Source organism: Falco naumanni, chromosome 5, assembly GCF_017639655.2.
Source record: "Falco naumanni isolate bFalNau1 chromosome 5, bFalNau1.pat, whole genome shotgun sequence".
Taxonomy (NCBI): domain Eukaryota; kingdom Metazoa; phylum Chordata; class Aves; order Falconiformes; family Falconidae; genus Falco; species Falco naumanni.
The window spans coordinates 47,134,866-47,158,369 of record NC_054058.1 but is presented as its reverse complement, the minus strand read 5'-3'; the positions used below and the strand labels follow the sequence as shown (position 1 = coordinate 47,158,369).

Below are 23,504 nucleotides of genomic sequence, written 5' to 3'. Positions count from 1 at the left end.
ACAATGTGGTCCACTCTTCATTTTTCACAGATAAATGTGGTAATGAAATCTCCATATATAGAATTGTAGAATAGTTGAGGGTGTAAGGCATCTCTGGAAACTGTCTTGTTCAACCCCTCTGATTAAAGTGGTGTCAATTAAAGTTAGCTTCCCGGGATTGTGCCCAGTTAGGTTTTGAATAGCTCCAAGGGTGAAGACTCTACATCCTCCCTGGGCAATTTAGTCCAATGTTTAACCAACCTCACAGTAGAAAAAGCTTTTTCTTTTTAATGTTTCAATTTAATTTATTTCACTTTGTGCTTATGGCCTCTTGTCCTGTCACTGGGCACCACTGAGAAGAATCTGGCTTCCCTCTCTTTATTCCCCTGTCATACTCAGTCATTTATAACATTGATAAGATCCCTCTGAGCCTTCTCTTCTGCAGGCTAAATGATCCCAGCTGTTTCAGCCTTTCCTTGAGCAGTGTTCTAGTCCCTTAAGTATCTTTGTGACCGTTAGCTGGACTCCCTCCAGTAGATCCATGGCCACCTTGTAGTGGGGAACCCAGAACAGGACCCAGCACTCCAAATATAGTCTTGCCAGCATTCAGCAAAGGGCACGGATCACCTCTGTTGACCTGCTGGCAGTGCTTTTCCTAAGCAGCCAGCCCAAGGTGCTGTTGGCTTTCCTTGCATCAAGGTCACATTGCTTGTTCATATTGAACTTACTGTATCAGATTTGTGGGTTTTTTTCCTGCAAAGCTGCTTCCCAACTGGTCAGCCTCTAGCCTGTACTCCAGATGCTGGACTTTGATTTCCCTTTGAAGTTCATGAGATTACTGTGGGGTCACTTTTCTAGCCTTTTGAGGAATGGTAGCACAACTGTCTGGTGTATCAACCATTCCTCCTAGTTTTGTACCATCTGCAGCAAAGCTGTTCAGGGTGCACTCTGTCCCATCATCCCGGTTATTAATGAAGATATATTGGCCCTGAAGATACACCACAGATGATTGCATCTAGCTGGAGTTAATATTGCTGATCCCAACCCTTGAAGACTAACGGTTTAGCCAGTTTCCAGTCCACCTCACTGTGTCCTTAACTAGTCAGTACTTCATCATTTTGTCATTGAGGATGTTACAGACACTGTTAAATCTCAACAACATCCGATGCTCTCCCCTCATCCATCAAGCCAGTCATCTTACAGTAGAAAGCTGTGAAGTTCATCAGGCATGTCTCCATCATAAATCCATGCATGTGTACTCTCAATCACCTTCCTGTCGCAATCACCTTCCTGTCCTTAACGTATTTTGAAATGGTTTCCAGGATTATTTGCTCTGTTGCCCTCTGTTACCTTCCTCCATTACCTCCTTTGAGGTGAAGCTGACTGGCTCCTTGTTTTCATCCTCCTTCTTGAAGATAGGAATGACATTTGCTTTCTTCCAGTCCTCAAGAGCCTTTCCTGATCACTATACAATGATAAACTTTCAAAGATAATTCATAGTGGCCTCCCCATGACATTGGCCAGTGCTCTCAGCACTCGTTCACATCTCATCAAGTTGACATGGACTGGTGTATATCTGATGTGTTTAAGTGTTTCATGAGTTAAGGCTCCTCAGCTGAGGGGAAGGTTTCCTTGCTCCAGACCTTCCAAAAGGTCTCAGGGACCTGGGAATTAATGAAGACAAGTGTTACCAGTGAAGACTGAGGCAAAGAAGACATTGAGTTACCTTAGTCTTCTCCATGTCATTTGTCACCAGGTCCCCTGTCCCATTCAGCAGCAAGCCCAAGCTTTCTCCTACTCTTTTCTTTTGCTGGTGATACACCTGTAGAAACCTTTCTTGTCCTTAATGCACCTTGGTAGATTCAACTCCAGATGGGCTTTGGCATTCCTAACACCATCCCCCATATTCTTTTTGGGTAACTTGATGCTATTTCCACATCTTATGCGCTTCCTTTTTATCTTTGAATTTGGACAGGAGCTCCTGATTCATCCACACGGGCATCCTTCTATATCTGGTAATATCCTGCTTTTCAGGGTGGACTGTTCTTTGGGTTGGAGGTGATTCTTAAACATCAGCCAGCTCTCCTAGACTCCTCTTATATACCACAAGATTCTTTCAAGCAGGCCAAAGGCTGCTTTCCTGAAGGCCTGGGCTGTCATTCAGCTTTTTGCCTTGTTCCTTCACCTCAGAATCCTGAACTCCACCATATCATGGTCACTGCAGCCAAGGCTACCCATGACCTTCACATCCCTGATGAGTTCTCCCTATTTTTTTCATAAGAATCGGGTCCAGCAGAGCATGTGCTCTTTTGGCTGCCTCTGTTAAGAGGTGGTCATTGGTGCACTTTCAGAAACTGCATGGATTGCTTGTATCTTGCTGTGTTGTCCTTCCAGTAGATACTGGGGTGGCTGAAGTTTCTAATGAGGACCAGGGTCATGATACTTCTTCCATTTGTCTGAAGACGACCTCATCATCTTCCTAATCAGATGATTTGTAGCAGACATTCACCACAATGTCATCCATATTTGAGTCTGCCCTCTAATCCCAACCTGTAAGCGCTCATCATTCATCCCAGGGCAGAGCTCCAGATGTTGCCACTGATCTCACTGAAGGGGCTATTCATCCTCCTTGCCTTCTTGGCCTGTGCTTCCCAAAGAGCTTGTGTCCATCCCTTGCAGCATTTCAGTTTTGTGTGCTATCTCACTATGTCTCTGTGATCCCAGTGAGATCATAGCTCTGCAACCGCATGCAGATCTCCAATTTCTCCTGCTCCCACATGTTCCTACTGCTGCATGTGTTAGTAGTGTGCAAGCACTTCAGAGAGATACCTGCCCATACTGACTTCCCAGAAGGGGTATGAGAGCTTTCCCTATAATGCTGCTGTCCTGTAGGTACTTCAGAGTTTATGTGCTTGGGGTGATCCCACTTCAGCCCTGTTTTGGAGAATCCCAGCTTCATGGACTTGAATTTAATATATATTTGCCCTCTTGCTCTCTTCCTGTTTTCTTCCATGTTCCTTTCCCTTCTTCCTTAGCCTGAAGGATATGAATAACCATCAAAAGGCTGTGAGGCAGGAGGGTGGGGAAAAATGTCTCTTGTGATAGGCCCCTCCTTTAAAGCTTCTTCCATGCTGAAATTTAGACTTGATGAAGTCACAATTTTTTCCCAAAACATTTTCCTATTTTAGTAACAACCATATCTACTCAGTCCCCAGTGTAAGTATCCAAAGCCTCATTAAGTCCCAAATAAAATAAGTTTTCACATGCTGGTATTTAAAGAATGATACACCACTTGACAGAAGTTATTTGTATTGCATCCTTATTATTGAACAGGTTGGTAGACAGTCTTTACGGGGACTGTTTGCAGAGGTGTCACTTTCTCTCAGGGGTTTAAATGTTTGACTGACAGAAACATGCTAGGGATAAAAGAATTTTCACTGGACTTGATTTTCAAGGCTGTGTGCGCTGCAGCACTGACTGAATTTACCTTATTTTTTGTGTGCCATAAGAGGTGCTAGAGAGCCAAGACAAAGAGAATACATTTCTGGAAAGGGACCAGGAATTTCTTAGGACACAGTTCTGGAAGGAAAGATAAAGCTTGGAAAAAATGAGCATGAGAACATTGTGCTGTTACTTGGTTTCACTTTTTTTAATGGAACATTTTTTTTGCACGTTCTCACATATGACATTAATGTGTCATCAAATATCTGTGAACCAGAAGTATTCAATGAAGTTTTGAGCATTAGTAACTGGTGTTAAAAGGCAGGTGGCAATATTATATTGTTTCCTGAGTGATTTTGTGAAGCAGTGAGACTTGTTTTTATGTAATATGTAACTTCTGTTTTAACGTCTGTTATAACTTCTGTTGTTCTATAATTACAGCATGCAGTGAGATTATGTTTTGAAGAAGAATTGTGAAATAGTATAAAATTGTTATCAGGTTGCAAGCGAACTTCCAAATGAGTTAATATTTCCCCCGTTCCTCGTTTTTGCAGGAGACAGCTGTAATCACTGGATGCATTATAGTGATGCCACTAAAACCAGAAGTGGATGGGCCAAAGAATTACTAAATGAATTCAAAAGCAACGTTGAACTGCTTAAGCAGGCTGTTAAGGACCAGGTCACAGATTCTCCTCCCAAATCACCACCTGCTGTATCTCCTCAGAACTTACAAACAGGTACTTTGTTTGCATCACTAATGCTCTAATTCCATGAAATGTTAAAACTGTTCTAAAAAAGACTGTTCTTTTCAATGATTCCATCACTATTCTTTCCTACAGGCAAGGAACAGATACCGAAAGGAACACCTAGGGCTTCCTCTGTATCTTCCCAACAACCAAAGGGCAAACTGATGTCTAGTCCTATTGTGGTTAGACTTGCAGATTTCAATATATATCAGGTACATTTCTTCAAGTTAGTAAAACTGGGGCTATTTTGCCCTTGACTGTTACATAACTATGTTTTTTTAAGGGACGGTTCTGAAGCCCATGGAAATTAATAGAAGTCTTTCCATTCATTATTGGATTAGACCTTTATGGACCTGTTTCTGGTTTGTTAAAGTTTGTGGATATTTTATTACCTTTACATTAAATGATGATACACTATAACAATTATGTTTTGGATCCAAGCTCCCCAAACTGTCACATTTGAAATGTCATGGTTTCATTGTATTGTGTTAGGTACCCAGGGTTTTAATATGTGGTTTTGTGTTTCATGCTGTTGTTAATAATCTTTTTCAAAGTACATCACAATTTTTTTTTTAATTATTCTTCCAGACCCTCCCTCCTCCAGTGATATTTTGAGTAGATACTTTATCCATTCTTCCTCCCCCAGCACACGCGCACACACCCTCACCCCCCCCCACCTTGTCTGAATGAGTAGTTTTAGTTCTGGTTGTGGTCCAGGTTTACTCTTTGGTGTAAGTAGGAGGGAACTGGAATAAAGGAGGAGTATATCTCATAAGACAGATTATTAGTTATATGGGAGGATCTACTCTAAATTTCTAACAAAATGCTTAGTGTGTGCCTTTAGTCATTGTGACTTTTGCTTGTTCTGGTTCCAGATTTCAATGTTTTTTTGCCATGTTGATTCTGGTAGAGTGGGAGGTTGCAGCTTGCTGCTGGAAGCCTTCAGCTGTTTGAAGTGGTTTTATAATATCATTTTGTACTGTTGATGTTTTCATTTGCCTTCTACTCTTCAGATTCTTGTCTCCTCCTCCCTACACAAATTAATTTTCAATTTTTTAAATTGTCACTATTTCTATACAATTTACAAAAAGATATTTTTCTCAATAGAGCTGTTATTACTTGAATTATTGTGTGTGTTAATACAGAGGTGTTTGCAGCTTGAATATGGCTATGTAGAGTGAAGCAGGCTCATAAAGGTTATATATTAATTATTTCCAGTAAAGCTAATACAAGTAGACATCATTATATATTCAATATTAATACATTGGCTAATTTTGAACTAGCAGTCTGATCTACTAAGTGTTGGATGAAAGAGCTTTGTTTTGACAACATTTTGAAGTAGGGCACATTCCAAGAAATTTAAGGTGAAATGTGTATCAAAAGACGATCTCTTTCATGCTTCGTAATTTATGTTGGAAGGAAACAGAAATGGAGGATTACTGTTCTGTAGTATCTTGATTCTCCTGTGAAGTAGACCTTCGGGCATAGCTAAGCATATGTGTCTCTGTCAGGTGTGTGCTGTACACCTCACTTAGCAGTATATCGTCGAGAGTCAGCCTGTGTACTGAAATCTGTCCTTAGGACTGTACAAAGACTTCCAAACACTTGTGTAATAAACTTACCTAGCTTATCTATCCCTTATCATCTAGATATGGGATCCTTTTGAACAGACAGTATGCAAATACACCATGTCCTAGCATAATTGCTTACACAGGAGCTGTAGTGTTTGCAGTAAAGATACCAGATCATTCTAGGCTTCTGCTGAACACCTTTGAAAATTACTTGCTGCCTCCTGCCTTGCATCAAGGTAGGGGGATCTGGTACTGTTAATACTGTATAGTTTTCTTGTGAAACTATTCTATGCAGATTGCTTCCACTACAAGGCAACTAGGTGCGTCTCATTGTCAGCACTTGGTGTAGTTGGGGATCTACATCTGAGAGCAGTGGAGTGTTACCCTACTAGGGGCAGTGCTTTGCAGCTACAAATGCTTAATGTTTCATAAAAATGTAATGCATTAATGAAATTAATCTTTTATCTTTTACAGGTTTCAACAGCGGATCAGTGTCGTTCTTCCCCTAAAGCTCTGATCTCTTGCAATAAGAAGTCACTTTATCTTCCACCAGAAATGCCAGCTATTCATATTGAATTCACTGAATATTACTACCCAGACGGAAAAGACTTTCCTAGTAAGGCTTTTTTTTTTTTTTTTCTATCAAACTATGAATTTTGTGTGCTACTTTCACCTTTATGAAGCTTATTACTGATTCCAGGTTGACAACTGGAAACAGGCAGTGGCTTTCTAAAATTGAAGGAACACAGCACTGCTCCATTTCCACAGTCCTTGCTCCTGGCAAACTCCTGTAAATACTATTTTTTATAAACATGGCTTTTGAATCTGAAAAAAATCACGGAAATTTTATTGACACACACATGTATGCTGGAGAATGAATAATTTATTTTTTCTGCAGTTCTACTGTCTGGCTACATGAAAGAACTCAATGACTACGTAAAAGAACTCAGACTATTGCAGCAGTATCTAAGATGCAATGAAGGTCTGCTGGAGTTACTTTTATTAATGTGTTATGGGGCTGGCCCTGTTTTATCTACTGAAATGTCAGTGGATTTCTTGGGGATGGGACTTGAGGAAGGCAGATCTTCTTGGTCCTGCCCTTCCTGTGTAATGAGGACAGTCTCCCTCTCTCCTCAGACTTCATTCTATTCTAATACTAGCTTTTACATTCAAAAACTCAGTTACTTGCTTGGATTGAGAGGAAGAAGCACCACTTTAGGTATCCCCTAACAATTTATTCTTCTTTGGGACCAAAGGACTGGGTTTCCAGTCTTTCTCAGGCATAATAAGTGGTGAAAATGTAAATCTGCACTTGTGTTTTGGTGTTTTTTTTTAAAAAACAACAAAAAACCAAAACCAACCCCTAAATATTTTACTTATTCTCATGATTTTTTTTTTGTTTTCTCTTGTAGTTCCATGTCCAAATTTGTATGGCCAGCTGAATGCTCTACAGTTCACCCTGGATGAGAGAAGTATTCTTTGGCTAAATCAGTTTGTGTTGGATTTGAAACAGAGTCTTATTCAGTTCATGGCCATGTACAAGTTAAATGACAATTCAAAATCAGATGAACATGTTGATGTTAGAGTTGATGGACTAATGTTAAAGGTATGCTGGCATTGAGGAGTGGTTTTATGGTTCTTTAGAAGAAAACCCTTTTTATCTTATTCTGAAAAGCTGTTAGCAAAGCAGCTTAAGGAATAAATGGAAAAATAAATGAACAACCCACCCATGCAATAAGCAACACTGCTCTGGAAAACTATGCAGGATATGATGGTTTGAAGACAGACATCTGTCTTCCATACTTCATCTGTATCCTAGGGGTATTTTGGTTTTGTATTGAAGACTTGAATGAAGCTGATGAAGCAGAAGGAAAAAAAAAATTGAGCACTACTAGCAAATAACTAGCAAAAAATTTGTATTTGCACTCTATATTGATGCAAGGGCCCTCCCTTGTGCCTCTGGTTGTAGTATATCAAAACTTTTTCACTTTGTTAGTGAATGCCTGAAGTAAAGAAGGCAGTTCATCTGAAGGTTTATTTCCTTCTCCAAAACACATTCTCACCGTTTTGTTTCACACTGGCCCTTGGTGGTAGTTCAGGTACACAACTTTTCTGTATGTTTATTCCAGAGGAGTTGTACTTGCTAATACAGCTGAGCATCACAGTTTTGCTTCCCTTGTCTCTTCCTCCTTTGGAGGAGAGGATTATAGAGCAGACAATTTGCTCCTGTCCCCTTCAATTTGCATTAAACATTGGTTCAGAGGTAAACAAAACAGTGAGTCTTTTTGATGGTGCCTACAGGAGAGGTTTCAAGGGTTCTAAAAACATCAGTGTATGGAGAGATGGTTATCTTCCTAAGGCTCTTGGTGGATTTTTAATGGAACTTTAAAAGGACATGGTTTGTACTGAATGAAATCAATTGAGAACTAACAACCAGGCAGCTACGAATACGGGCTGATCTGATATTGAATTACTGCATGTGAATAGCCCACTACACTACAAGGAGATAAAACTGTTCTTAAATCCCTCAAACCTTGATTAATATTATTTCTTTCATCCCTGTATTAACTGCATAATTTTTATTTTAGTAAATGATGAATCTTTTATTATTGGTGTGCTTGATGGTTACATATTGTATAGTTAATTATTATATAGTTACATATTTGGTTATTTTGTTCTGAGTCCTTTTATTTACAAAAAAGATGGGAGTGATGAAGCTTTAAGTGTCCTTAGGATGAGTTTTTTATTCTGATCTTTCAGTGGTGGTGTCACTGATGCTAGCAAAACTAGTGTGCCAAGGTCCATATTTAACAACATCAGATACAGGATTTGGCATAAAATATATATTTCTTTTAAAATATAAAATTTCTTTTTAACTTGCATTAAAGATACGCAAGTTAAACTAAGTCCAGTATACTGAACTATTTTGTTGGGTTTTTAGGAGTTGGAGTGTATTTTTACGATGAAAAAAATATTTATTATGATTACCAGATAATGGTCACAAAATAACTATTCTGTGTTCTGCAATGTTAAGAATGTCAGCTGTGTTGGCACATTTAATCGTTTCCTTGTATCTTAACATAGAAATAAAAATATGGTAGTACTCAGTGTAGTGAAAAGCCCTATTTGACAAATCAGATTGAAAGTCAGAGAATTATAATTTGGAGTTCAAAGTTGTAAATACTTGGAACACCTGAAGAAACTTTCTAAGAAGCTGTTTCTGAGTTGAAGAAATGAGACGCTTCAGCCTAATTTAGCTGACATAATTCTAAATCCTTCAGATAAGAAAAGCCTGAGATTCTTACGTTTTTGTACAAACACTGGTTTAGATGCCACAGCATCCTTCTTAAAAATGAGAGGAAACACAAATGATGATCTGAGCCAGATTTATCCCTGTTCTGTGTTAGTATGCTGGAGTTCTCATAAAATTATATTCATTTTAGCTGTCATGGTTATTACTTTGTTTCTTTAATTGTATACCTTCTTAATCTATATATTTCTAACTAGAAAAATACATTTCTCTTGCAGTTCATCATCCCATCTGAAAACAAACCTGAAATTCATAAAGATCAACCTCGTGCACTTTCCATTCAAAGTTCAGAGATGATTGCTACAAATACAAGATACTCGCCAAACTGCAGGCACTCTGATCTAGAGGCTTTGTTTCAGAACTTCAAAGACTGTGAATTTTTCAGTAGAACTTTCACCACTTTTCCTAAGTCCCAGAAGAATTTTAATCTTTTGCATCCGATCTTTCAGAGACATGCTCATGAACAAGATACTAAAATGCACGATGTTTATAAAGGTTATATCATCCCAAAATTGAATAAATATGCATTAAAGACATCTGCAGCTACTGATGTTTGGGCATTGCATTTTTCCCAGTTTTGGATAGATTATGAAGGAACGAAAAGTGGTAAAGGCAGACCAATAAGCTTTGTGGACTCATTCCCACTTTCACTTTGGATTTGCCAGCCAATAAGATTTGCAAAGTCACAAAAAGAGCTTGTATTGCATAATCAGACAGCTTTGAACATTCCAAAAAGTGAATCTAGTGATCTTGCTAATAGACTGCAACGTAAAAAACTTCTAAAGGAGTATTACAGCAGTGAGGTGGAGCCCTTGACCAATGGCATTCAAACATCAGAGGCTTCAGGAGTGCTTTCTGAAAGCTCTTCCTGTGATGCAGATGTACATGTGCTTGTCCACGTTCAAAAACATGTAAGCGTGCAGATCAATCATTACCAGTATCTTTTTTTGCTGTTTCTCCATGAATCTCTTGTATTGCTCCTGGAAAACTTAAGGAACGATGTAGAAGCAGTGACGGGAAAACCTGCAAAGCAAACAGATGTCTGCATTGGGATCCTACTGAAAAGTGCAGAGCTAGCCTTGCTGCTACATCCAGTGACTCAGGGAAACCCTTGTAAGTCTCCAGTTGTGGAAGAAGGAAGTCCCATGGCATCCCCTTTGGGAAATGGGGAAGCTCTTACTTCAGAGAGCAAATTTGTTGGCAATAAGATAGTGCAAACTGGTATTGCTAATTTTGATTATGTGAATGACTGCAAGCCTCTGAATGCTGAAGTTAATAAAGGAATTTTAATAGATCCTCTTTTGTTTAAATCAGACAGTAATACGGATTTTCAGAAAGGAATGTCATTTTCAGATGATGCTTCAGATAAAGGTTTGGGAGATACGAGTGAAGGAGGAAGCAGTGGACTTTTCAGCAGAAGTGACTCGGAGGAGGTCTGTGGACCTCTGAGTGAGAAAAGTAGCTTGCATCCTAGGGATTCAGCACCCTTTTTAAGTAAGAGAGAAGATTCTGCTGAGTTCTTCATTGATAAAGAGGATGACAAAAACATGCCCTCACGTAAGTTAAGTGAACAGGAAGGCACAACTGAAGGCTGCCCTAACCATGTCACTGACTTGGAAACAGAAATTGGCTTAGAGTCTGAAGAACCTGAAATCAGCAGAGACAAAGTGACTTCAGTTAGAATGTTTGCATCCCAGTCCTCATCAAGGTATAGAAGATTTAATACTAAAGCAATTTTCCTACTATTTGAAAATATTTATCAATCTTGTTGGCCACATACTTTCAGGAGTGGTTAATGGAAGTGAACACCTAGTAGATGAAAATTTTTAAAAGTATATAAAGATACAGGATAAGCAGTATCCAGCATTCAATGAAAGCTAAAAGTAACTGTTAGTTAATTGATTTAAACTATAAACTTGCAGTTTAAATGGTATGAAATTTGAAAAAAATATTGAGAAGTTTATCTACAGGAATGCATGTTGTTTCTATGCTTATGTCTTTTTCTTGCCATAGGATTATTGAATAATCAGACATTTCTTGTATATCTTGCCTGGTTTAGAGAATATTTTTTAAAGTAACTTCTAGGTAATTCCTTTAATTTGAAATAATAATTTCCTAATATCTTTATATTTAAAAAGTGCAAAGCCTAAGGAACGCTGCCCGTCCAACCTCCCTGCATTCTCTGTTTCTTACAAGAACATGAAGAGAAGTCCATCACAGGTCTCTCTGGATACCATCTCTATTGACAGTATGATGCTGGAGGATCATTTGATAGAGAGTGATGGAAGTGACAGCCAAAGCTTTCTGGAGAAAGGTAAGTAGGTTTAACAAAGTATTTTTAAGCAATACATAAACATGTTGTTTGTTACTAAAATAATAGTGAAAAGGATTGTTGTGCAGCAAATCCTGGATACCTCACAGCGCTATTTGTGTTAGCTTCTCCAGTCACTGATATCGAGTGTATTCACACCACACCATTTCAGGGACAGCAATAAGGCGTGCTGCTGAAGTAGTGCTACTTAATTAAATGCTACTTGATTTTCCTTTCTTAAGGAGACTAAAAGCATTGCTCTGCTATGTTGCAACTCTGAATTAAGCAGAACTGTTCCCTGCTTTGCCTAAAAGCCATTGCTTTGGCCGTGTTTACAGGTTTGCACCCTGAATCAGTGTTATGCTTGAAGTGGTAAAGAGGCTTTAGTTTTAAAAGCAGATGAAAAAGAAATGAGTTTTCAGTAATACTTAACCATGCTAATTACCAGGCAGATAGATTTGGTAGTCACCTTACAGAGCAGTTCCTAGCTATTGACTTTCTAACAGCAGGTATTTGTCCCATTTTTGCTCATCTGTGCATGAGTGTCTGCTCCTGATCTGAGGGAGGAGTTCAGGCATGTGGTGATTATGTCTGTGTAGTCTGTAGTATTGTGGACTTGTCATTTCTAATGTCATGTAGGATTTCTGTAATGTCATGTCATTCTGTAGGATTTATTTTCGGTCTAGAGCAGTAATGAGATGAATGCTTCACTTGCAAACCTGTTACATATTTGGATTGTAGGAGTATTCCTGCATGTGCTTATGTGGGAGAATGTTGTAAAATACATGTTCCATTTTAAATAACCCTTATATGTTTCTTCAGCTTGTTAAACAATACTTAACTGCAGGTTAAGTCTGCATGCTTTTTAGTTGTCAAGGAAACACTACCATAATTGTCCTAACATAAGCATATATAGCTTATTTCTCTAAACATAAAACCACAAACATTTGTGCTAAAAGCGCTATGCAGTGTTTTGGATACATGGCTTGGAATCTTTAACCTTCTTTATCTGCGGGATCTATTTTATATTTTATTTGGAAGACTAAAATAGGTCCTTCACAATTTTTTAAGCAGCACATGTAGGGTGCGATTTTGGTTTTATTGCTATACCCTGCCTTACTTGCATAGCATCTAGAACTGTGAATTTCCTGTAAGAGGAATGGATTTGGCAGTTCAATCATAAATGTTTGTTTGATAAGCAGTTCAGCTCATCTTAAAAAATGAGTTAATATATGCATACAGTAACAGACGCTGACTCTTCTTAATGTAGAAGTAATTCAAGTTATGCTGTACTAACTTTGTGTTTTTTCTGATGTATATATGGAAGGTATTACAGCCACAAACTATCAAAGTCCATCAGAAACTGCCCATGAAGGAGGCACAGTGATTGAAAATTGTGATGGGTCATCTCCAGATGCCATGAGCGCTGCTTCAGAGAATGCGCATGAGAATAGTGAAGAAATGGTAATATTGAATTTCATTAGAATATGTGCTTCAGTAAATTAAACCTTAAAATAGAGTGAAAATGAATGCTCATAGAGGTGATTTTTCAGCTAGTTCTGGAAGCTTTTGTTAGTGCATTATGTAAGCTTATACATTTAGCGCACCTGTATTAAGTACAAATGAAGATTAAAATCCAAGTTACGCTGAGCATTCACTGTCCTAATCTGCTCTATAGCCACTGTTGATAAATGACAGCGGCCATTTTAAAACGTCAGAAAATATTTCTGCTTTAATGCATATCAGTATTTTGTAATGCCATTGTGTTCCTCTATGCTCTGTTGAACATAACATTTAAAATGAGGTTTTTAAACATCATTGAGTATAGATAAAAGAAGCACCATAACTGACATCTCTTACGTGGAGTTGTTTCCTTAGCACTGCTAGCATTCTGTAGTATTTGCAAGTAGGAGCATAACAGCCGCCCTACCGGGTCAGATCAAAGATGCCTCTTGTCCAGGATTTTCAGGACAATGCCCATTATCTAGAGAAGATTAGAAGAATAGTGCGTGTACAGAGAGGTTCCCTCCCTGAGACACCATGCAGAGTCCAGCTTCTTCCATCTGCCTATCTGCTTATTCTTTGCAGATCCTTGCCCTAATCTGTGCTTCTTAAATTATATTCTCATATCAGTTAAGGTCATGAACTGGAAAGCCGAGTATATGGGCCCAAAGTAAAACAGTGAATTTACTAAAATCTGTTGTGTGCTTGCTGACGTATTTTTCCTTTTTAGTAGTATTAGTCATGTAATCCTACCTTTGCTTTAAAACAGTTGTAGAGCACCTTCATTGAAAAAAATATAAAAAAGGCAGATCACTTAAATGATTGAAAATTTATTTAAAAGGAACCAATCTGTGCATATAGGTAATATGGAAAACCAGAGATCAATGAGTGTTATGCAAATGCATGTTAACATTTTTTTTTCTACTTGTAGAATATAACTCAAAAGTCATCAGAGAAATGAGCCCAAAATAATAGTAATGATGATGGAAATACGTCTTCTGATACCAAAGCTGAGTTTTGAAACTGGCTGCTACTTTTTTTGAAAGCTACTGCAATCCAGTAGGTAGAGGAAAAAGGGCTGACTACTATGCAGATAGCCAAAGTTCAGTAGCCTGTCCTGGTTCTTTACCCTGGTCTGATTCAGCACTGTGAATGCTTGGTTATGATTATGATATGCATAAAGTTGAATGCAACCTTAGAAAACTCCAGATGTGACATAGGTGGGGAAAGTCTGTCTCACTTTCATGGCTTTTCTGGCCAGTTCTGAATTGTATTAGTAGGTTATAACTACAAATGCCTGTCTTTGGACAGACAGTTGAGCAACCTGTTGTCAACCCAATGGGTACAAAAAGAAAAGAAGAAATGAGAAAACTTTGTGCTTTCCTGTGAGCAAGAGTCATGGATACAAAGTCTTTCCCTTTTGTTGGTGGAAAAAGTTTAGACAGAACTTAAAAAACAGTAATCACTGTAAACTCAATTTATAATCTTAAATTGTTTTATCTTGATTTTGTTGACAGATGTCTGTTGTAGTTTTCCAAATATTTGGTGTTAATGGTGAAATTGACATCAGAGGTGAAGACACAGAAATATGCCTTCAGGTCAACCAAGTGGTACCAAATCAGTTGGGAAATATCAGTGTCCGACACTATCTTTGCAACAGAACTGTTGGTAAGAACTAACAATGATATCTCAGTGTTGTGAAACTGGAGTTTGAAACATTTATTCAAAGTAAATAAAAACACTGTATTAGCCCTAAAACAAAAAAGCAGTTTTATGTTAGTACAATAGCATCCTTTTTATGCTGGTTTAGAATATTTACTCTGATTTCTTTCCTGATTGCCATAGATTAAAAGGGAAGGAAGTAAAAATGGAACCATTTCTGATAGTGCAGGTCAAAACATGCATTGCATTGAGTTCTAGTCACTAGTTTGATTTAAAAAAATCAAGTAAGTTGCATTGCATTATGTTAATTGTTTTATGAAGATGGAACTCCCTTACTGTTCTAACAGTACTTTGCTTAAATGTACCTTGGTTTGAAGGGCTGTTTCTTTTCTTCAAGATCTATTTCTCTAGATTAAATTAACATCCACAGTTTAAACAGATTTATAATTACAATCTGCGCTTTAAGAAAAGTTAATTTGACTCTGTGTCAGAGAAGATGAGCTGCAAGGACAGCCTTTTTATTTTATTTTTATTTATTTATTTTTTTAGCTTGATAGGAACACAGGGTGTAGTTTCATGCCAGATACTGTACAAGTGGATCAACCAGTGTATTGTCAGAGCTGTTCTTGGGCATGAGTACATATGCGTTCTCTGCCAGAAAACCTAGTTCACATACTGTGAGTTTTTTTTCTTGGCATGATGTATTGGCATGCCGCTGCATCTCACAGTATGCTTTGTTCTCCTCTGCCAGCCTTCCACATGGATTGCTGGATGCAGCTCTGTTGTGCTGTAGGGTTTTTGGGGCAGATCCTTGATGCACCTGCTTCCTGCTTCTGGTTCATCTTCTTTCCCAGGAAACAGCTACAGCAGCTGTTGGCTGCCGTTTATTCCCAGCCTTCCAGCAGCATGGATTTTCGTCAGGAAGTTGTGCTTGGTGGTACAGCCTCTGATGCTCTAGGTAAAGAAACTATTTACTGGTAAGCTGAGCAGTTGCCAGCAGCTGCTGCCTGGGCAGCTGTTGCGTGGTGTTGCAGTTGGCATTTAGGCATCTGAAGGCAAGAAGGAGGTCCAGCAGGGAAGGCTCATGGCTGACCTTCAGTTCATACAGCGGGCAAACTGATTTCTGTTTGTATCTGTCATATCCTCTGTGAAAGCAAGAGGGAGTAAATAGTAAGAACATGACACCTTCCTGCTCTCACGTGTATCTAAAACTAGAACCTGCTTCTTCTGGTTCAGCTGATTGAGAGGCTTGTGCACTGGCTGATTATTTTATGGACGTAAGGTTATAATGTGATTGGAATCTCCAAATACTTCCACTTCGTATCTCTTCCTTTTTTTCTTTCTGGTGGGTATCTGGATGGGTGAGCCAACAATACTTTTTTTGTTTTTTCTTTACGTCGCTGGTTACTCCTGTTCTTTAATGTGCATCTTTCCTTCTCTCCACTGTAGGGCTGTGCTTGCTGTACTGAGGAATCTGCTGCAGCCACTGCTGCTCCCCATCTCCCATGTTTATTCTAATAGAAGAACTAAGGGAGAAAACAGTTAAAAAAAAAAAAAGAAAGAAAAGAAACAATTTAAATGAGATAATGGTAACAAAATATAACTAAAAGACTGAGTGAGCAAAAGCTTAAGAAAATATCCCAGTAAAAGCAACCCCTCCCAAGACCTTTAATAAAACTTCGCCAATTCCTGAATTAAGAATTGTAACCAGTAAACTGAGGAGCCATGCAGAGCAATGAAAAATCAAGTCATAATTACAGTTTACAAAGGTGTTCTGTGTAAAAATAACGATTTAAAACCTACTATACTGTTAATGCAGTAGGTGTAGAAATGGAAAAGTGTGCCTGATAGCTGGAATAAGTTTGAGGGCAATGTGGCAGCTGCTGTACTTCCTGCAGGGCTGGCTGCAGTATGATGCCTTTTATCAAATCTTACCTGGCAGCAGTAACAAAAGAGGAGAGCATGGAGTATGGCAGAGGTCCTCTGGGAAGGACAGTGCTTTTGCTGAGACCTTGTCATGCTTGGAAGAGAAGGGAAGAGCAGTTCATAGCCACTTCTGAATTATTTAATGCAATTTTTACTCCATCCTCTCTTGAATTGTGCCTCTTTTAGTTATCTGTAAGATAACCATGATTGACTTGAGGGCTGAAGCTGAACATGTGGGCTTTTTTTCCCCACTGTTTTTCTACACTTTGGTGGCTTCTTCTAGTAATGACACAGGCACTCTTTTCTGGTCTGGAAATACTTGGGGTACATACTGCTTTTTTCTTTCTCTCTATTTGTGGGAAGACTATAGATCCTTGAGGGAAACAAAGTTTCCCAAACCAGTTGCAGAGATTTACTGGACAGAATGGTTGTTGTTCTCCCTTCTGGAGAGTTGCCCTTCCTCTCAAAGACTGTTGGTAGCTAATTATCTTCTGCCTGGACTAGAGCCACAAAAGGTAGCTGATACTTGCAGTGTGCCCCGCCGCCCCTTTTCTTCTTTTAATGTGAGATCTAGCACTTCTTAAATATTGGAAGGGTTGAATGATGGACTCATGGCTGTTAGTGTTGTGGAAACCTCTGTTCATAGAGGTAGCAAATGGAGAGGTTCTGGTTCACAACAGAGTCTGAAGATTCTCATGTTCATTTACACTTCTTCCCATTGGTCTTGTCAACCCAGACTGATGATCTGTTCGTCTACCCAGACTCTAGTGCCAATAGATATGTGCATATGCCCAGACTGTACTGCTGCACTAAGTCATCCATGAGAGGTGGGCACCATACAGAAAGAGGAACCCAATTAATTTACAGATAGCAAAACAAATTATTTACTCTGTCGGGCTGTTGTAGCTCCAGGCAGTGTCTGTCACATGCTAAACTGAAATTACAGTTTTCAGACCTGTATTATATTCAGATTGAGGCAGTATTACCTGAATAAAGTTACTGTCTCTTGCTATATGTGTCTGATTGCACTTGGTCTAAAATGGTTGACTAGCCTGCGTGTTTTCTGGGATGAATATAGAAAGTTAATTATCCTTCTTGCTCCTCCTCTTGTCCCACTTCTTTCTTTCTTTTTAAAACAGACATACAAAACAGAAACTGATAGAGTTGCTCCTGACTGCTCAAAACCTGGTTCCCAGTACTCTTCTGGAGCAGTTTTCTTGGAGATGGCATGTTTAATTATACATGGTATCCATAAGCATTGCATGTGTCTGTTTTCCTTAGTTTGGCTCCCTCTCAGAGGAAGCACGTTGTCCAGGAACATAGGTGTTTAACTTTTCTAGGTACCATATCAGCATCCCCACTAGGGATGTGGCCCACTTCTCCAATTATTAGGAACCTGGACCAAACCCAGTTTTGCCCCAATGTCTTTTTCATCTTGTAGATTCTCTTTAGGCCTTTTATAAACCACAGCTGAAGGTTCCAGAGGCATCTCAGAGTGACTGGGTCTTAAGTTTTTAGAAATAGTATCATATTGCATAAGAGGAACTGAACAGGTAACATTCCCCTACTACTGCTTCCCAAGAGCAAACAGGAATTCCTCCTAGGTCTGGTGGAGAACTTGCTGCGACTGGTAACTACCGGATCCCTGGGGCTTGACTCTAGGTCTGCTGGCCAGTGACTAGGTGAAGCGCATGTGGTACTTTTGCAGCTTTGCAACCACAGAAAGTCTATCTGTCCATAAAGACAGCTTACGCTCTATGAGCCTGCCTGGAAAAGGATCTAGAGATCCTGATCTTGAGGACAAGAATTGGGGAGAATGCAAAAGGGATCGTTGCGAGGCTGCTGTAACTTCAGTGTGAACATGTTGCCTAATCTGCGTAACTTTTATTCACTCAAAGCTGACCTCCTAAGTTTCTGAATGAATCTGACCCAGCACGCTGTCGGTGTGACTTAGTGAATTGTCATCTAGTTTTTAGGGGTTTGATCAGTGCTCAGTCTGGTTTAGCATATCAAGAACCTGAATCCTTAAATACTAAGGCTGTGAACAGTTGTAATAGCATTGCAATAGCAATTAGCAATATACTAATGATACCTTTTAAAGACTTGTTCACATGCTGTAATGTCTTGTCTTTAACAGGATTCTTGAGTATATCTGTAGAGACTTGATGTATCAAAAAGCTTGTGTCTTGCAAATGTAAAGTGATCAGCAGTGACATCTAGAACTTTTAATTAAGTGCCTTGTATACCAAATGCGTAATTTCAGAAGGAATGCTAATTCTGTGAAATATGGTTTCCCTTTATGTAGAGGCATCCAGAATAAGCTTTACTGAAGAGAACAAATGTAACTTGCAGCCCAAGGACTGCAAAAGAAAAACACAGTATGCTTACATCAGATTATTCAGAGTAGGCTCTCTGAAATGGAAGGGTAAAGTACACTGCATTTATTACATTGTGCATTATTACTTAACATGACAGTACACGGCAAAGAAGCCAACAGAGAGGAAACCTGCTCTTCATAGAATCACAGCATAATTGAGGGTAGAGGAGTGGAGGCGATGTCAAGATGGCTCTAGTCCAATCCTGTTCTTAAAGCAGGGTCAGCTCTGAGATCAGGCCAGGTTGCACAGGGCTTCATCCTGTCAGGTCTATGAAAGGACCTCCAAGGGCAGAGACTGCACAACCTCTATCAAAAGCCTGCACCACTGCTTTATTTTCCTCACCTTACGTTGTTTGAATCTCTCTTGTTGCCGTTTGCGCTGTTGTCTCTCAGCCTTCTGACAAGCACCACTACAAAGACCCTAGCTCTGGCGTTGTAACCTCATCGCAGGTATTAGAAGGCTGCTAGTAGGCTTCCTGTACGCCTTCTCTTCAGCTGTCTGGTAATTGCTCGTAGATGCACAAGCAGGGATCAAGAAGGGGAGATTACAGTAAACGGCATGTCAGTAATATGGGGAGAAGAGAAAGAGTAGTATTAGAGAAACAAAAATAGAAAAAGGAAGTCTTACTTCATCATTAAATTTATTTTTATCCACTTCTTTTTTTGCAATTTCTGAGCTTGTAAATGTTGGACTTTGCTGAGGGAACCAGAATTTAAACCAAGAAACATTTTTTTGTTTGTTTAATTTTCTGAAATTTGTTAACAGTTAGATGCTCTACTAATATAAATTGACATAATTCAGTTGATTTTACTTGAGATACTTGGATTTCAGCTATCTTTCAAGTTTCAGTGTTTGCTTCTTAATATAGTTACTGTGAATTACTGTGAATATGCTTTTTGTCATACAGATGATTTCTGTAGGTCAGCCATCATAGTGACAAAATGACTTGAGAATCCCACAGGGTAATTATTTCTGGTGGTGAACCTTCCTTTTTCTACAGCTAATGGATACTGGTTCTCCTGTCCCATGTCTCAAATTCCTGGTCTCTCCCCCAGATGTCTGGTTACCTTAAATATTGTATTTTATTTTTAGAACTGTTTAGTTGAATGTTGCAGTTGTTGTCCTTACTGGTTAAAGATACTGAAACTAACAAGAAACAGCTAGGGGTTTTTGAAGGTTCAAATCCACTGCTACCCAAATAATGGTGGTCATGTCCTTCCTCTTACTGCATTGCTGTTTATGTTCCTGCCTGTTACCAAGTAAGTTCCTGAGTCAGGAAATTCTGCCTTTCCAATACCCACTCTCCTGAGAGAGTGAACAGACTTAAATATTATTCTGAATTAAAATTGAAAGAGTTAGTGGACAAGTATGCAAAAATAATTGTTTTTCCATCATCAAGACGCTGAGAAAACAGATTTTTTTGTGGATGATGATACTTCTCCATTATCCTTTTCTGTTGTCATAGTGAGGTACTAGTCCTTGTCTGTACTGTTTATTTCTCTGTAGTACTTTGAAGTGATATACTTAGAAATTTGCTCTGAACTTCTGTATTTGCAACGCTGTAATTTGTGGATACTACTTCCGAAGTACATTTGGAAGATCAGTTGGACAATAGAGGTAGAAGTAATTGCATTGTAATTGCTTTTTTGTACATTGCAAAAAATTCTAATGCAAATTTGTTTTCCTTTTGCAACAGGTTCTGACTGTAAGTCTGTGGCTGGACCATTTAATTCATCACCTGAGATTAGTTTGAGATGGGAAAGTGGGCCTAGTGCTGTCATACATTCTCTGCTGGCTGTAAAAAATGGTTTTCTTCAGTGTCATGTAGACAACTTCAGTGCTGAATTTCTAACATCTTCCCTCACAAACATTCAGCATTTTCTAGAAGATGAAACTGTTGCAGAAGTGATGCCTATGAAGATAAAAGTTTCTAATGCAAGGATTAATTTAAAAGTATGTTAACAATGGGCTATGTGGCTGCTTTAAAGAAATGGTGTTCTTGTTTCTTTGATGATAAACTACTAATCTGGATACAGCTAACTTCAAAGAAACTGCTATCGTGCTCTGGAAGGTCTTTAGATAACACTAAAACAATTTAAAAATCCATAGATTTGGTTAGCTCTGAGGTATGCCTAGCGGGGAGTTTTCTGCATGACCAGGCTATTTATATGAATTAATATTTTATACATTTTTCTTCCTCTCCCAGTCTCTCTTGTAGAGTGACAGTGTGTGGGAGTTTTATAGGTAAGGTGTACCAAGTTCCTAGAGGCGCAATGTGGGTTTTTCTGGTTGGGCTTTTTTTGCTTAGCATAGTAGTGGTTTTCTAATTGCGGAACACAGGTTTTTGGAGGTTAATTCTCTCTCCTGTTTAGAGGATGGTTCTTGCAATGACAATTCAGTACAAAGAAGGAAAAAGGTTATGAGGATTCCAGTTCAAACCGCTTGAATACTGTTTCTTAGAACCCAGATTTCATGTTCTGCCCTACCTAGAAACAGATACTAAATAATGCAAGCTTTTCTCACTAGCATAGCTTAAAATAGTAACATTAAGAGGACACTTCTGCTCAAGTGTCCTAGGGGATTTTCTTTCAGACATTTAAAGGAGATGGTGTGTTTCTGTGCTGCACAACCATTGAATATAAAGATAAGGATGCTTTTTGGGGCAGGGATGGATGGGTGAGGGGCTGGCACGACAAAAAACCAAATGTAAATATAAGATAATTATAACATTGCTTTGGAAATTAATAATCACCCATATCAACTTTTTGAACAAAGTGAGGACTGGAATGGCGGCTTCAATTCTGCATCTGAGGCTAAGACTTTGATTCTGCTAAGATCATTCTTGACTGGAAGGGCAGTTGTTGTCTCTACGGTGTACTATTCAAATTGCATCAGTATTCCTTCCCTCCTGTGATGCAGCTTTTCCATCCCCTGAGGACTCTTAGGCACTGCTTTAAGGCTGTTTCTACTACAGGAGTAGCACAAGCACTTTCTGTAAGAGCTGTAGATCTGTGCCTCAAGAGTTCAATGTATCACAAATGTGAATGCCTAAATGCAAGAATGAAAGTCTTAACATAGTCATTTCAATTTAAAACCAAGATTGTGCTGTTTTATGGGCAAGAAGGCAGACCTAAGACAAGTGTTCATGAGAAAGCAGCTGTTTGAGGTGGGGACTATACATTAATAAACTGGCAATAAGAGTCTGCTTGGCAGCGAAAGCACTGAAGTGCTCACTCAGCAGTGCGCACAAGTCATGGTGAAGTTGCTCATGATAGTTGACAAACTGCAAATTTGACATACAGAAGATTCAATTCTACAGAGCTGGGTAATAAAAGAGCAAGAAAATACGGGTCAGATTTACGCTGCATTGCCTATTCAATGCAGTATATTCGTTTTTTCTGTATGAGACTTGATGCAGTGTGTTTCATGGGGGACAAGAATTTAAGAAAGGTTATTTTACTTTTTGCATTTTCTACTGCAATCTCAGTACTATTTCAAGAAACTTTGGCAGTTGTATCTCAACGAGCTTTCTTGCTATATGCCTTAATGCTGATAACGTATAGTTTTTGATCATACTGGCTGCGCTGTTCTCCTTGACAGGGATAATGAACTATGAAGACTTCCTGGGGAGACCCCAAAAGAAGTAATTTGTGAAGTTTCTCTTCTGTTGAGTACAGTAATATAACTGAATTGCAGCTGGTGTCATCCCATACTAAATTCTAAAAAGACAAAATCGGCTCAAGAATGATAGCTGTACCCATTCAGTCTTTAAATAGTTCAAGGGAAGATCAGATACTATATAGTGCAGGCTGCTTATCTCTGACTCTGAGAGCTCCTAAGCTAAAGAATGTCTTGAGTTGGGATATAATCTGAGATGTCTGTAAAAATACTTTGAAGTGCTGTAGTCAAACCGTATATATTGAGTTCAACAGACTTACTCCAGAGATAAATTTGGGCCTTTAATATGATCACCAGCAAAAAAAAATGGAGCAGAAGTTTAGTGGAGATTCCATTAGAAAATTCTACTCTGAAATGTTCCCTTTCAAGTTTAATTAAATTCAGTTATGTTTACTTGCACGTCTTAAATTAGCTGGTTTGATTTGCTGTTAAACTGATTTTTGAATACTTGTATTTTTTAGGATGACAGTCCACGTGAAAATCTTAAGGCATCTGAGCTGGTACCCATAAAACTACATATTGACATACTCTGGATAGAAAGAAATGATGATGGCTCTTTTCTTATTAGAGGTTTGTATGTTCCTGCACCTTGATATTGTAATATTATAATTGTTATTAATACTTCCCTTTCTGCAGACATGTGGCTAATAATGAAAAGATAACTGATGATAATTTGCGTAAGTTGTGTTGCCATATACCTTAATTCATTAAGTGTAGTCACATAGAGGAAAGCTACCTTTTTGAATAGTGTATTGGCTGTGATAACAACCCAGAGCTGAATCAATCTGAAAGAAATAAAAATATGCATATAATTTCATCAGGATCTGCTTCACCAGTGCATATCACTATGTCATGATAAGCCTAAGGTTCCTTTGACTACAAACCAAACAAAGCAATTGCCTTGTTTTATAGATGACCAAGGTAGTTACCTGTTGTCTTTCTGGTTTTGTGTTACAGATAGTAATAGCGAATATTGTAAAACAAAAGACTGTTTGAGAA

The 23,504-nt window shown here is 38.7% G+C and overlaps 1 protein-coding gene across 3 annotated transcripts in view; it reads left to right on the top strand.

Annotated features, from left to right (window-relative positions):
• UHRF1BP1L (UHRF1 binding protein 1 like) overlaps positions 1–23,504 on the top strand; it is a 61,584-nt gene that overhangs the window by 32,287 nt on the left and 5,793 nt on the right. For all 3 annotated transcript variants that reach the window (XM_040594838.1, XM_040594839.1, XM_040594840.1), the window contains 10 exons: positions 3,975–4,157; positions 4,260–4,378; positions 6,212–6,353; positions 7,150–7,343; positions 9,266–10,755; positions 11,186–11,361; positions 12,686–12,822; positions 14,379–14,529; positions 20,524–20,780; positions 22,967–23,075. In XM_040594838.1, coding sequence (XP_040450772.1) covers positions 3,975–4,157; positions 4,260–4,378; positions 6,212–6,353; positions 7,150–7,343; positions 9,266–10,755; positions 11,186–11,361; positions 12,686–12,822; positions 14,379–14,529; positions 20,524–20,780; positions 22,967–23,075 — 2,958 coding nt within the window. The remainder of the gene's footprint in view (positions 1–3,974; positions 4,158–4,259; positions 4,379–6,211; positions 6,354–7,149; positions 7,344–9,265; positions 10,756–11,185; positions 11,362–12,685; positions 12,823–14,378; positions 14,530–20,523; positions 20,781–22,966; positions 23,076–23,504) is intronic.